The sequence below is a fragment of the Hipposideros armiger genome, unplaced genomic scaffold (genome assembly GCF_001890085.2).
Source record: "Hipposideros armiger isolate ML-2016 unplaced genomic scaffold, ASM189008v1 scaffold_32, whole genome shotgun sequence".
Classification (NCBI taxonomy): domain Eukaryota; kingdom Metazoa; phylum Chordata; class Mammalia; order Chiroptera; family Hipposideridae; genus Hipposideros; species Hipposideros armiger.
The window spans coordinates 59407-73126 of record NW_017731382.1 but is presented as its reverse complement, the minus strand read 5'-3'; the positions used below and the strand labels follow the sequence as shown (position 1 = coordinate 73126).

At 57.9% G+C, this 13720-nt stretch overlaps 1 protein-coding gene across 8 annotated transcripts in view; it reads left to right on the top strand.

Annotated features, from left to right (window-relative positions):
- Window positions 1-13720, top strand: part of MYT1 (myelin transcription factor 1) — a 56953-nt gene that overhangs the window by 18794 nt on the left and 24439 nt on the right. For all 8 annotated transcript variants that reach the window (XM_019637322.1, XM_019637321.1, XM_019637320.1 and 5 more), the window contains 5 exons: window positions 5779-5833; window positions 6693-6723; window positions 10903-10965; window positions 11620-11867; window positions 12887-13648. In XM_019637322.1, the coding sequence (XP_019492867.1) occupies window positions 5779-5833; window positions 6693-6723; window positions 10903-10965; window positions 11620-11867; window positions 12887-13648 (1159 nt within the window). The remainder of the gene's footprint in view (window positions 1-5778; window positions 5834-6692; window positions 6724-10902; window positions 10966-11619; window positions 11868-12886; window positions 13649-13720) is intronic.

Here is a 13720-nt window from a genome sequence, read left to right as displayed (position 1 = left end):
TCTGTCCACAGCTGTCTCCCGGGTCAGCCTGGAGTTCAGCACCAGGCGTGTGGACAGCTCAGAGGTGGGTCAGGAGGTGCATTAGAAGAGATTGGGGGGAGTGCTGGTTGTGTATGTGTGTGTGTGTTTGGGGGTGTACTCGGGGTGTGTGTGTGTTTGGGGGTGTGCTGGGTGTGTGTGTGTGTGTGTGTGTGTGTGGTTTTTCTGTGTGTGTGTTTGTGTGTGTGTGTTTACACTTAGAACAGAAGTAGGCATTGATGGTAGGTCCTTAAACCTCTTCTTGATCTTGAACAATGAAACCCTTGGGCCCAAATCACAAAATATTAAACTGATGACTAGAGAGATGCAACTGAGGGGAAGGCTGACCTCAGGCTGCTCAGCCAGGCTTTCTTCCTGCTGCCTTGACCAGATGGTCCTGACGAGGGAGGGAGGTAGCACTGGGTGTGACTTTCCTGTCCTACCTCACTTGATGTGGCCAGGTTCCTTTCTCTGGGTAGGTAGAAATTCTATTTATGTCAGAGTTTCAAAATGGTCCCAGATGTGCTGTACCAGGGTGTCATTATGTAGCTATAATGTTTAATTTGGGGTTTGCATGAGCCCTGATCCTGTGCTTGCAGATGTCAGGAGAACCCTTCCCAAGACACGAGTTAAATAATGCTCCATGGATGTCCTTTCTACAAGCCAAGGAGGAGGCTGTTCTGTTCAACTGCCAGTAGGTCGGACAATGCGTGGGATGTCAGGAGAATTTCCAACACACAGTGGGGTGCCCCCAAAGTGCGGACAGAATTGTCACCTCAGGGAACCAGGGGTGCTGTGATGGCTGTCAGGGGTGTGGGGGGCATGTGGTATAGCCCCAGACACCAGGGAATGGGAAGCAGGGTGTGTGCGCTACCTCCTTGAAGCAGAGGCTGCCTGTGGGGCTGACCCGTTTCCGGCATGAGGAAGGGAAGCTGTGCAGGCAGCAGATGGGCCTGGGATGGGGGCCTGAAGGGTTCCATAGCCACACTTGGTGGGAGAGGGAGCAAGGAACACACTGAATGCTGCCCTCACGTTCTTCAGTGGAGCGTCTCCCAGTGGTGGGGACATGGCTCTACCACAGTACATGTGGTGTGGACATACCTGTGCACAAGTGAGAGGACAAAGCCAGTCCATACTGGTGCCCGCCCCCTCTCCTTCCATCCCATGGACAAAGGGGAGACTGGGCAGGTGCTGCTGGAGCCAACAGGGCAGATGGAAGCCAGCTCCCTGCCACCTCTTGTTATGTCCCCATGTCACTCTTTCCTTCTAGGCAGGGCTGCCTGTGGTCTCCTCCCTCTTCCGGGAGGAAAAGCACCTCCATCCTCCCACAAGGACTCTATAATCCATATAATCTTGTGGATTAAAAAATTGTCCTAAGTCCATTCTAATTCTCCAGGTTTGCTCGCTGTTGGAACAAATTCTAAATAAATGAAACACTGTGTCTCCTCCTCCAGCTAGGGCTCAGGGGGCCTGGACCCCTACCCAGCTCCAGGGTGTCAGAGCCACCTGTCCGTCTGCCGTTCTTACATAGTCTGCACTGAGCAGGGACAGGACCATGGCGCCTCACTCTCTGCAGGGAGACACAGTGACCTCGAAACAGGAACTAATGAGCTTGTTTTAGATCTAGGTGGGGCCGTGAGTGAAAGGATCAGGTGCTGGCCACCCAAGCATGCTCCTTGCTCCCAGCCTGAGGGGTCCCTCCCTAAGCGTCCTGTTTTCACTGATCCATGGAGCCTCCTCACCCCCACTGAGGCTCCCAAGTCTGGACTGTCCCCTGACATCCCCCTTCCCTGGAGTGAGGGACCCTCGGGCACTGAGTATGGTGCTACTTGAGCCAGGACATCCTGTAGGGGTCAGGGACAATGTCTGGGCTGCACGGACTCTGTTCTCTGTCCAGCCTTTAGCCACCTGTGCAGAAGGGCGGGGACGTGGCACAGGGTGCAGGCTAGGGAAGGCCTGGGCAGAACCAAGAAGAAAAGAGAGTGGGGGGAGGGACACCCCTCCAGAGACCAGCACAAAGCCCCTGAACTTGGGTGGAAGGTAGGCAGCCCTGGCCTCCGGGGATAAAATGAAGGTTGGCACATAGCCTGTGGGGCCTGGTTGCACCCTTGTGAGAAACCTCTGAGTGGACATTGTGGGACACTGAAGTCCACCCTCCCCTCTTTGTCCCTGGCTGTGTGTTGGGTTCTGAGTGTGTTTCTGACCATCACAGCCTGAGTCCAAATGAATCTACAGGTTTTGAGGCTGCTGAATACATTCATTGGCTGTTTTGGTTCCCGAGCCTGTAACCATCCCAGTCAGGGGTCTCAGGTGTAGCAGTGGTGCTCTGCAGACGGGTCTGAAGAGAGACTGGTCTGTGTAGCATGTCACTGTGGAAACCGCTGATACTTAAAAATAGCTCACATAGTTGATCTTGAGTTTATGAAAACAGAAAGTGGAACAAAGCCTCTGGAGTGAGACCACTGTTCTGTGGTCTAACAAAGCAAGTGAAATGGAGGGTGTGTACAGGGCTCTCTGGTAGTAGGTGTGGCAGCACAGGGGTGTATTTACGTTTGCGAATTCTTCTCCTCCCCATGGTTTCTCTCCCAAGGACAGAACCAATGAATACTGATGGGTGAAGAGACCAGTTGGCAACCCAGGGGGCTGTGACACGCCCCGTGGCAGGGTGCTACAGCATTACACGAACATGCTCTGAGGCAGCTCCGGGGCCCCTCAGTGAGAGTGGGGGTTGATGCTGGCTGGGCTGTGTCAAGGGGGCATTTTTTACCCTCAAGGAGAGAAGCCACTCGCTTATTTGTGGGCTGTCCAAAAATAGGGACTTCACTAGCTTGTGCTTGGAGCAAGTGAAGGCTTTTTATTTATTTATTTATTTAATTTATTATTTTTTAAAGGTTTTATTGGGGAATTGGGGGGAAGGAACAGCGTTGGGGAATCGGGGAAGAGGAACAAACAAGTTGCTGTCCTTTTGTTCTTCAGTCTAGTTGTGGAGGACGTCACTTCACTGGCCCATGTTGGTATTGTGATCATTGTGCTTTTTCTGGCTGAGGCAGATCGGTCACCGGCCATTGGACGGCCGCTCATGCTGGCTCACAGCAGCTCATGGCAGCTCACACTGGCTGCCGGCCACTCACGGCAGCCCAGCTCCAGGTTGAGCTGTTGTTCACCATCTTAGCTGTAGAGGGCGCAGCATCACTGGCCCATGTGGGATCCAAACCGGGGCCCTGCTGCTCAGAGCTGGCGTCCCAAGCCAACTCCTAACCAACGTGCCACTCGGCCGGCCCATGAAGGCTTTTTAAAAATGAATCAACGAAAACTTGGGAAGTGCCTCCTCCTCTTGGCACAGTGCGGTGGGGGCTACCAGGTGGCCCTGCGCTCTCTCTTGCGGACCTGGAGCCCTGATGTCCAGGCCGTGAGAACGGCAGAGAACCCACCTCTGACATGCTCTGTGTTCTCCGAGGAGAAGTGTACATCGGCGTGTCAGGTTTCACCCCAGTTCTGCCCAGATGCTTCCGAGGCGCTGCTGGTTTGAAACTCAGAAATCAGAGCTTCCGGCTTCGCTGTTGACGCCCTAAGTCCGCAGGCTCTTCCAGTCACCCGCGACAGAGAGCTAACCCGCTTTTCTTCCGGTAGTTTGCTGTGTTCCCTTTTAAAACCATGGCCACCTGCACTAAAGAGGACGCCTCACTTATTGATCATTTGGTGCTGATAAATTGCCCATGGGAGGCGCTCCACCCCGCAGCCACATTGTCTGCCTCTCAGGACTCGCGCTCACAAGCCCCTCCCACCGCGAGCCCCGCCCACCACACCTTCTGCCCTCCCATTCTCGGCTCTGAATCATTATTGATCTGCAAGGAATCCAAGTCGCCAAGGCACGCCTTAACTTAGCCGAATATTGACAGCTTCCTTGGGAAACTGACAAAAAAAAATACAAAAAAAAAACAAACCCAAGAAAGAAAGGAAGGAAGGAAGGAAGGAAGAAAGGAAGGAAGGAAAAAAAAAAGCTGTAGATTGCATTTCAGCTGGAAGCAGGCGCCCAGCAATCAGCCACAGCAGCTGCATGTCTGTCCTGCGTCAGGGGCGCTCTGTGCAGAGGGCGCTGGGAGCCCCGAAAATGCAAGGAGCCCCTTTGACAGCTGCTCCTCCCTTCGCTTTAAATTGGGCCATCGGTCCATGGGAACCTTCGCTTCCACCATAGAAACGGTAGCAATTGTCTTCTGTGCCGTAGTCGGAGGGTTGCAGCAAACGCCGCAAGGCAGGCTGCATAAATCGTCCCCAGCCTTGGTGTCTCTCCCTGGACCGTACACGGAAATCAGTGTGTCAGTGCTGCCTATGGGGCAGGTCCGCTTTGCAAATTCCGTCTTACTGATTGAGGGAATTCCTGTTTGTCCCTTCCCCGGGCGGTGAGTTACACACCGGCTGTCCCTCTGGCAGCCTCAGCGGTGGCCTGGGACAGGAGTGACTGCTCCCTCCTCCTCCGGACCACTGGGACAGGTGCTGAGCCCCTGCTCTCCTGGGGGCCTCCTGGGGCATACGGCCCAGGCCAAATGTTCTGCTGGCGGGCCTCTCTGCCCTGGAGACACGGAGCACATTGTTGGGGCTCTCTCCCACCACCTACGTGGTCGTCACTGCCTGCCCAGATCTGTCATGGGCAGATCAAGGATTCTGTGTGAAGATCTGTAGCCCCAGGGGCGTCCCTTATCCCCAAGCTTCACCCTCCTGGGGGCTGTCCCTCAACTCCTTCAAGGGAGTTGAAGGGGGTGGGTGAGGGGCAGAGAGTGTAGGTGGGGAGGGGTCACTGATGGGCTAGTGGGGCGACCAGGGGATGGTGGGACCTAGACTGTGTGGGGTGCCTTGACCCCTCAGGGGGCTCTACTCACCCACCCCTGGGAGAAACGACAGCTCTGGGAGGGTGGCCTGTGGGTCCAGATGACCCCTTGGCCACATTCCTGCCTTTCTCACCTGAGACACTTCCTGCCTCTGCAGCCACACCATCCAGCACAGTGGCCATGACACGTGGCATGTGGCTGGTCACAGTCTGGTGTGCCATGAGCCCAGGTCACATCAAGGCTTCTAAGTTATCACAAAACTAAGTTATTCACAGAAAGCATTCATAATGTTTTATATTGATTATTGTAGAAATGATGATATGTTAGATAGATTGGGATAAGTAAGTTTAGTATGAGAGTCAAGTCTAGCTGTTTCTTTTTCTGTTTTCAATGTGGCTGTTAGAAAATTGGAAGTGACACGGGCAGCCCCTATGCCTCTAGGAACACACATGCACGGGGCATGCCGTCTCACGTGAGGGATGGCCCCCAGCTCAGGCCACCTCTCCTTGGGCTCTTCCTGGGATATTGCACAATAGAAACTAAAGCCGTCCCATCTGTGGGCACTTCGTGGAGGTCCGTTTGGGTCCCAGCCACCTGCTTCTAACAGGTTGACCCTGGCATGTTGGCTCTGTCACCGGGGAGTCTGGGCTCAGGGGCGCCAGGGTGGGCAGAGTCTGGGGCGACGACCTTCCCTGGGGCTTTAGCCCCTGGGCCCCGTGAGCAGTGGGTGGGGCAGGGGGGGGCCCCAGGGGTGGGAAGTTCTGCGCTGGATCCCGTGCCCCGTGCCTGCTGCTCCTGGTCCCAGGCTGCTCCTGTCCTGTGAGCCTGTCCCTTGCCATTCTGTATCACCAGCGATGCTTGAGCTGGAAAGTGACTGGAGGTCCTGGAGAAACCCTCAGCTTTCCCGTTAACATGGCCATTGTGTTTCTTACAGATGAGCTTAGAGACTGAGGACAAGCGAGCTCGCACACGATCCAAGGCCCTCCGAGGTCAGTGAGCGCGCCCTTCCCTCCTGCCTGGGTCCCAGGTGCCAGAGACGTGAATGTCACTTCCCCAGCAGTTCCCCTCAGGAAGACAGAGCCCCACAGTAGTGTGTAGCCCTGGCCTGTCCCTACACTGGGCACGTGGCCTGGAGCCTTTGGTCCAGACAAACCTGCATGGGGCGGAGATGAGGATGCAGACACACTGCACAGAGCTGGGGAAACAAAACTGTTAGAGACCGTCTGTTTGGAAAGGAAAGGCTGCCAGCCTTTCGTCACTCGCCTCTTTGCCTCCCAGGATGTCAGTGGTGGTGCTGGTGGGGACCAGCAGGTGGTTGGATTGAACTGCAGTGAAGTGGGGAAGGAGGGGGCTCTGCAAGGACCGAGGCAGTCCCCTTGACCAGCCTCAGCCCCTGGACACCACAAAGCACACACCGGGGGAGGGGAGTGCTGCCCGTCGGACCCCTGTGTGTTTTTGCCCCACGTGGCCTCATCACTGAGGGACCAGTCACTTGGCCCGTCTCCTCTCCTCTCCATCCAGCCTTATCTGCCCAAATCCAACTTCTGTGTGCAATTAGAGAGAGATGGCATCCCAGCCCTGGGCGCCCACGCCCAGAGAGCCTGGCTTAGGTGGGGTGTCCATCCCACTCCTAGGGCCATCAGCCCCACACGGGGAGGGGCTGGCGTGAGCCCTGGGTTGGAGGAGGCAGCTTGCTGCACTTGACCCTGGAGGCATTCTAGGTGGCCAGGAGAAGGTGGGGTTCAGTCCTTATGGGGTGGGGTGCTCCCCGCTTCTCACTGCATTCATGTGGTTTTTCAGTGCTGACTCCCACACGTGTGTCCTTGTCGTTCTCTTTCTCTCCCCCAGCACCTCCAGAGCCCGTAGGCGCCGACCTCAGGTAAGAAACACTTCCTGCTAGCACTGAGCACTGTGTGTGTCTGTGATGCTGGACGTCCTAAATGTCCCACACTGGGCACTTCGGCTTGACCACTTGTGCCCCCTTGGGTCTCTGTTTTCTGTAACGAGGCCGCCTTTCTCCTTGCCACGTGCCTCTCCCCTCCTCGCCCCCATTCCCACATCCTGGCCCTACCATGCAGCCAACCTCACGACAGGCGCACAGACGGTGCACACCTGCTCACCCCCAGGACCTGACTGTCACCACGGTCCCCAGCCAGCAACAAGGTGCTGGATTAGTGGGCTGTCCCAAATGCTTCTGTGCTGGCTGTCCCCAGTCCTGAGTCTTCCACGGAGTCAAACACAGACAGTGGTGTGTGTGCTAGCGATTCGGCAGCGGCTGAGCCCTATGACTTTCTGGGTTCCAGCCACGTCTCGTAGGGGCTGATGTCCTAAGGAGGACTTGCTGGGTCAAAGCAGGAGGGGCCAGGTGCTTCGCCCCTTAGGCGGACTTGTCCTCGCTTGCTGGCTTCTGTCCTGGTGTGGCCAAAGCCTTTGCAGGTGTGGGAAGGCCAGAGGGAAAGACACCCAAAGGCCTGTGTGTTGGGCTGTCCCAGCAGCACCCACATGGCCTCTGGACTTCGGACTCTGTGGGCCTGGGCTCTTCTGGGGTCTCCAGGGCCAGCCCTGGTGCCATCATGCTCAGGCAGCTCTGATGAACAGTGTCCAGTAACTGGCCAAGAGAGCTGGCCCCCAGGCGCCCTCTTTTCTGAGGAGGGGTAGTGCTGATGCGTCCTGGGTCTTAGCACGAGAGGAGGAGGGGACGTGGTGCTTGCCGAGGGCCCCCAGTGTGGCATGTGGGCATCGGGTACCCATGGAGTTTCCACAAATTCCCTGTGTGACAGGGCCAGACTTGAACTGCAGCTGACACAGCTTGCCCGAGGCTCCTCCTGGAAGGATGAAAAGGTTCTGTCCCCCGTTCCCAGTATCAGCTCTGGTCCCCCAGCCCCTGGTGCCGAGACAGCTGACAGGTGGGCTGCATCAGTGGGGGGCTGTGCCCATGCAGAGAATGGGGTGACAGCCCAGAGCAGCTGTCCACAGAGCCCATGGTGCCAGAGCCTTGTCTGCTTCTTAATTCTTAGGGGTAAAGACTCTCACTAAGCTGTGAACAAACTTGAGGCCTAGACTGTTGAATTCTTCACCAGATCATAGTCGAATGGATGGGCTTTGCCAATTATGAAAATGAGAGGGCCCCAAAGTGTCCCAGAGTTCCTCTGACCTGTGAGGTTGGAGATGGAAGGGGAAGGGGTGTGTGTGTGTGGGGCGGGGAAACGGAGGCAGAGGGGATTAAAGTTTATCCAACCAGAAGAACAAATCACATGCTCAAAGCCCAGACCTAGGTCACAGGCCGGGGGGGTGGGGGGGGGGCAGACCTGCAACCAGAGCAGGTCAGCTCCCTGGAGGGAGGCGCCTCTGACAGGCTGTCCCCAGGCGTGTGATGCTCAGGGGGGCAGAGCGCAGGGCAGAGGCAGGCTTCCAGGAAGGGTGCTTCTTCCCCTGGGCTATGTGATATCCTGGGGACATGCCCCACCTGGGGCCATCCTGGGGACAATGACGGGGCAGAGCCTGGACGCATGACTCCAGGAAGCTCCATGCTTTGGTAAGAGCAATTAATTTTGGCAACAGATGAAGTCAGGAAGAAGTTGGAAAGGCAAACTCAAAGGGCTGGGTAGTCTCTTGTAACTGAAACATCAGAAGCAAAAATGACTCTCAAAACAGATTTTTAAAAAATATTCTAAGCGAGGACCTGGCCAGTGTAAGTGAGGGGCTTATGCGAGCATCTGGATTTTGTCCACCTTCGTTAATCTTATGGGTCAACCAATGTACTTGGTGACAGTGAGACCCTTATCATCTGTATGGGAAACTGGGGACAAACCACAGGCACCTAACGTTCTAGCAATGACGTCTTCATGATTCTGAGTCAAGACTTGGAGTAAAACAGAGCAGACTGTGGCAGAAGTCACATTCTGTGCAGAGCGCCGTTCCTGCCTGTGCCGCAAGCTGCATGTGGAGACCTGAGCTGTGGCCGCTCGTGGCTCTGTCTCTGCATCGGCCACCATGGGCACGTTTCTGCCACATGAAGGGCAGACCCTGCAAGCCAGGACTCCCCGTTCCAGCGTACCCCGGGCTGCGGACGAGATCCATGGGTGGCAGCACAGGGAGAATGACCCACAGGGAAAGCTGCTGTGGCTGGGCAGAGGGACATCGTGATATCACACAGCTCTTGCGGAGTCACCCGAGGGGCCAAATGCCACGTACACGACTCACTTCATAGATGAGGGACTTACATCCCAGAGCTCCGCAGCCACCCCCGCCCCAGCTCGTCCCATCCCAGCTCAAGCAGAGCTCCCGGGAGCCCCTGTGCTCTGGGCAGTGGCATGGTGGTTGTGACACAGTGGTGAGCTGAGGATTGGAGAGGCGGGGACGGGGGGACCCCCCCAGCTTGTGAGTTCAAGCACCCCAGAGAAAACAAATGCATCTGGGGTTCTTCCCTTTGTGCCGGTGAAGGAGCAGCAGACGCCTCCACCGCATGTTAGCCTGGCCTTTCTGCTGTCACACAACCTACTGCTTACCTTTGGGTCCCTCACAGGGGTCACCAGGCCCTGCTCAGTGCTGCGTGAGGGCCCTCTGGGCACCTCCCTGCCCATCCAGGCATCCGTGTTGAGTGCTCCCTGTGCTGCCACATGGGGAGCAGGGGTCCAGGGGCTTCACTCTCCGAGGGTGGCCCTCGCACATGGGCTCAGAGCTGTCCCTCCTCCGTCCAAGGCCGGCTGGAGGCCAGGAGGTGTGTCTTGGAGCAGGTGACGTGATTGGGGGCAGTGCCAGTGCCCTACAGGCCTCCACAGCAGCTGTCACCTAATTGCCTGATTAACTTGGTGATTAATCGACTAATTGGGACCTCAGCTTCAAATCCCCACCAACAAGGAGCTTTTGTGAAAAGTCGCAGAGCTGGTTCTTGAGAGAGTGAAAGCAAGGGGGGGGCGTGGACCAGAGCAGTGAGCTGGGGGACAGCGGTGGCCCCTGCCTGTCTGGAAAGGAGACCTACAGCAGAGAGTGGCATGTCCTCCCGCTCTCCTTTCCTTTCTTTGTAAACACAGTGAAAGTCAGCACTGAGGGCAGCCAGGAGGTCCCAACATGGAGGGCTGCAGGGAGTGTCCCCGTCAGATTCCCCCCTGCCCCCCAAAGGCCACTGCTGAGCTGAGGGTGGTGCTTTGCCTCCATAGCCTGTTCTATTCTCCCTGACAGGTCAGTAAGTGTGCCCGAAGACCAGTTGGGCCCCACAGCCCACAGGACCCTGACCCACACCCCATAAAGGTTCTTGCTGCCCTGGGAGCCGTCCTGGGGAGGTGGGCTGGGTGGCATGGCCTGTGGCCATGACCAGGAGTTTGCAGAGCCGCCCACGGCTGGGCCTGTGGGAGATGGACAATGGTGAAGGTGAGGCGCTCTTGGGGTCTCACCCCCACACTGAGGTCTCACAGGCAGCTCTTGAGTCTTGGGTCCCCCTGGCTTCACCTCCCTCCATGGGAAGCTGACCACACAAGGTTGCTGGCTCTGGAGTTGGCTCTCTGCCACTGCGTTGTGCCCACCTCCTGCTGGGGACCTGTGGCTCAGGCCATGTCTGTGTGTCACAGAGTTCACCTGCCTGGCGCTGGCCTGGTTTGCCAGGCAGAGGCACAGCTGGTAGGGATGAAGGTCATCGGTGGTGCCCATGTGGAGTCCGGTGTTTTGCTTCTCCTTGGGCCAGCCTGGGTGATGGTTCTGGGGACACCCCTGAGGGGCCTGTGTCCCAGCCCCTGGCAACCTGGTGGCAGTCTGCCTGCAATGGGGACGCTTATCTGTGGAAAAAGGGAGCTGTCCAGATGCTGATGTTGGGAGCTATATCTCATACATACAGATCTTTAATTAAGCACACTCATAAAATTGTAACGAGCCGTTCATTTATTTAAGTGGGGGTTATTTCATAAATTTTTAGCAAACTGCACACAGGTGTCCTGAAATGAACTGTTTGGAGACAGTTTTCTGCTCCCCAGGGTGAGGATCTGGGGTGGGTTGTGATTCAGACCCTGTCCCCACCCGGGCGGAGCCCTTGCCCCGAGTGACCGCTCCTGCTTGTCCCCCCCAGCTGTCCCACCCCAGGATGCACGGGCTCGGGACATGTCCGAGGCAAGTACTCCAGGCACCGAAGGTAAGGAGGCTCATGGGCCCCCCCCCCGGGTTCCGGGGAGCGAGGATGGGTTGCTGGGGCACTGGAACCCCTTTCCCGCCCTGGGCCCTTTGTGGATCTAGAAACTTCCGTGTCTGCCCATGGCTGCTGGGCGCAGTGTCGTCCCACGTGACCCTGTTACCACGGGGCCTTCACCGCTGAGGCCGAGTGGCCGCGGTGTGCGTACTGGGAGAGCCCGGAGCAGACCGGGTACACATCAGGGTGACCCAACTGACCTGCCACCTGGGTGTCACTCTTGTCATCCCAGGGGGTCAGACTGAGCTCAGGCACCCCCACTGCAGTGCCTGGTTTAGACAGACTGTGGCTGGGGTGTGAAGGTCTTGGGGGTGCTGGAGGCTGGGGCTCTCCCCGGACCCGCTTGCTGGGCAGGACCCACACTTTGGGCCACCCCAGTGCAGGGGCCACTGAGGGGAGGTCTGAGCAAAGCAGGAAATGCCAGTCAAAGCACAATCAGGACCTTGTGATGTGGACAGTCACCTGAAACACGTCAGCTTGCCAGGCGTCTGGGTGGCTAGCCGAGGGGTGCGAGGGAACGCCAAGGGAAACGGAAGAGGGCACAGGAGGACCCTGGGAGGTACTGACAGGGTGGCCCCGGCCTTGTCTCCTTCCTCCCAGTTTGCAGAGCTGCCCGCTGGCCAAGAAGAGGAAGCTGGAGGGAGCCGCGGCCCAGCGCCTGGCGTGCAAGCGGAAGTCACACCCCCTGAAGCTGGCTCTCGACGAGGGCTACAGCGTGGACAGCGACGGTAGTGAGGACGCCGAGGTGAAGGACGCCTCTGTTTCGGATGAATCGGAAGGAACTCTGGAGGAGGACGAGGCCGAGATGTCAGGACAGGACGAGATTCATCGCCCTGAGGCAGCTGAAGGTGCTTTGTTGTTCTTCCCTCTCCCAATAAAGGGCGCTTAGTGTGCTTCTGGTGAATCGCAGCCTGTGAGCAGGGGGCCCACTCCCGCCCACAGAGCCCTTCCTGAGAACAAGTGATGTCTTGTCCTGATACTGGCCGGGTTTCCTGGAGAGGGGCCGGCACAGCGAGTCTGGGGCCTGTGGGTGGGAGATGGACGGACACGTGGACGTGGGCTGTGTGTCGGCCTTTGGGAAGAGCTGCCTGGGGCCGGGCGAGACTGTGGAGGCACCCAGGAAGCCAGGAGGGGGAGGGGTACTGGGGGGTCCCCCTGCCCGCACTTGGTCCCTGTGGGGTCCCGCAGGACTGGCCTGGTCAGGCACCCAGCCTGTGGCGAATGCTGGTGTGGAGGCCTGAGGTCCAAGCCTGCCTGCACCCCCGGGCTTCTGGTATCGTCTGACCTTGCAGGGTCTGAGGAGCACTTTTGTTATATTTTGGAGCCAATCCAGGGAGGGCCCCACACCTGCCTTCTTCCTGGGGCCCTGGCGGGCCTCAAGTGCTGCATAGCCTCCTGGGCTCCGGGTAGAAGGGCCCAGCTCACCTGCTTCCTTATAGAGGTGCCGTTTGGGGCTTGGCCTCCGGACGCAGGCACGAGCTGATGGCAGGGCTGGCTCCTGTGAGCCTGAGTGCTTGTCGAGGAAACCACAGCATCTTAGTCACGGCGGATAGAAGATTTAAATGTGGGTGTTTACTGTTTCTCAGTTGTGGAACAACTGAGGTTGTGGTGTATTCTTTGAGCTCTTGTGTGGAATGCAGGTTTTTCTGATTTGAGGAAGTGCACATAATGGCTGTGAAATACAGCAGCAGTGACCCATCTATCTCCTAAAATCAGTGCCCGTGACCTCCACTTCCAGGCAGAGGTGCATTTCCAGGGGTTTCGGTCCCCTCGGCTGTGGCAGGGCAGGGCGCAGGGACCAGAGGCCTGGAGGCCCCTCCGCCTTCCCCACGTGCTCCTCCCACGTGGCATTTCCGATTTTGTGCAGGAAGGAGCCCCATCAAGTCTCATTTGGGACCCAACCCCGTCAGCAGCCCCACGGGCCCCTGCAAGGGCGTCTACAGCAGCTACCAGGAGAGCATTGCAACCTCGCTCCTGAACTTGGGCCAAATCGCCGAAGAGACCCTGATTCGGGAGGACTTGGGCCCAGAAGCCAGACCGGGCCCTGGGGCGGTGAGCCTGGTTCAGGAGGAAGCTGAAGAAGGGGCCACCAGCGACGAAGGGGACAAGGATGTCTTTATCCAGCCAGAGGATGCAGAGGAAGTCATCGAAGTCACCAGCGAGCACTCCCAGGAGCTGTGTCCCCAGTCCCTGGAGGGTGTGACTGGTGAGGAGTCCAGCGAGCGGAAAGTCGCCCTGGTTAACGAGGATGAGGCTGAGGACGAGGACGACGCCGGTCCCGATGTGATCTGCGAGGAGGACGCCCCCCGCGGCCCCACCCCGAAGGCTGCGGAGCCCGCCAGCCCCCAGCCGGAATACGCAGTCATCGTGGAGGTGTGCTCTGACGATGGGAAGGACGAAGACACGCGCTCCCAGAAGTCCGCAGTCACAGACGAGTCTGAGATGTACGACATGATGACCCGCGGGAACCTGGGCCTCCTGGAGCAGGCCATCGCACTGAAGGCCGAGCAGGGACAAGCCGTCTGCGAGCCCGGCTGCCCGCCTGCAGAGCAGGACCCCCTGGGCCCCGGCGAGCCGGCCAAAGTGACGAGGCCCCTGGATGCCACCAGGAAGGCCTGCTGCAGCAAAGGTAGGGCGGCTGGCACCGTACCTGTCCCTCACCCAGGGGTGGGGGTGATGCCTGCGAGACGTGGCCTGAGGC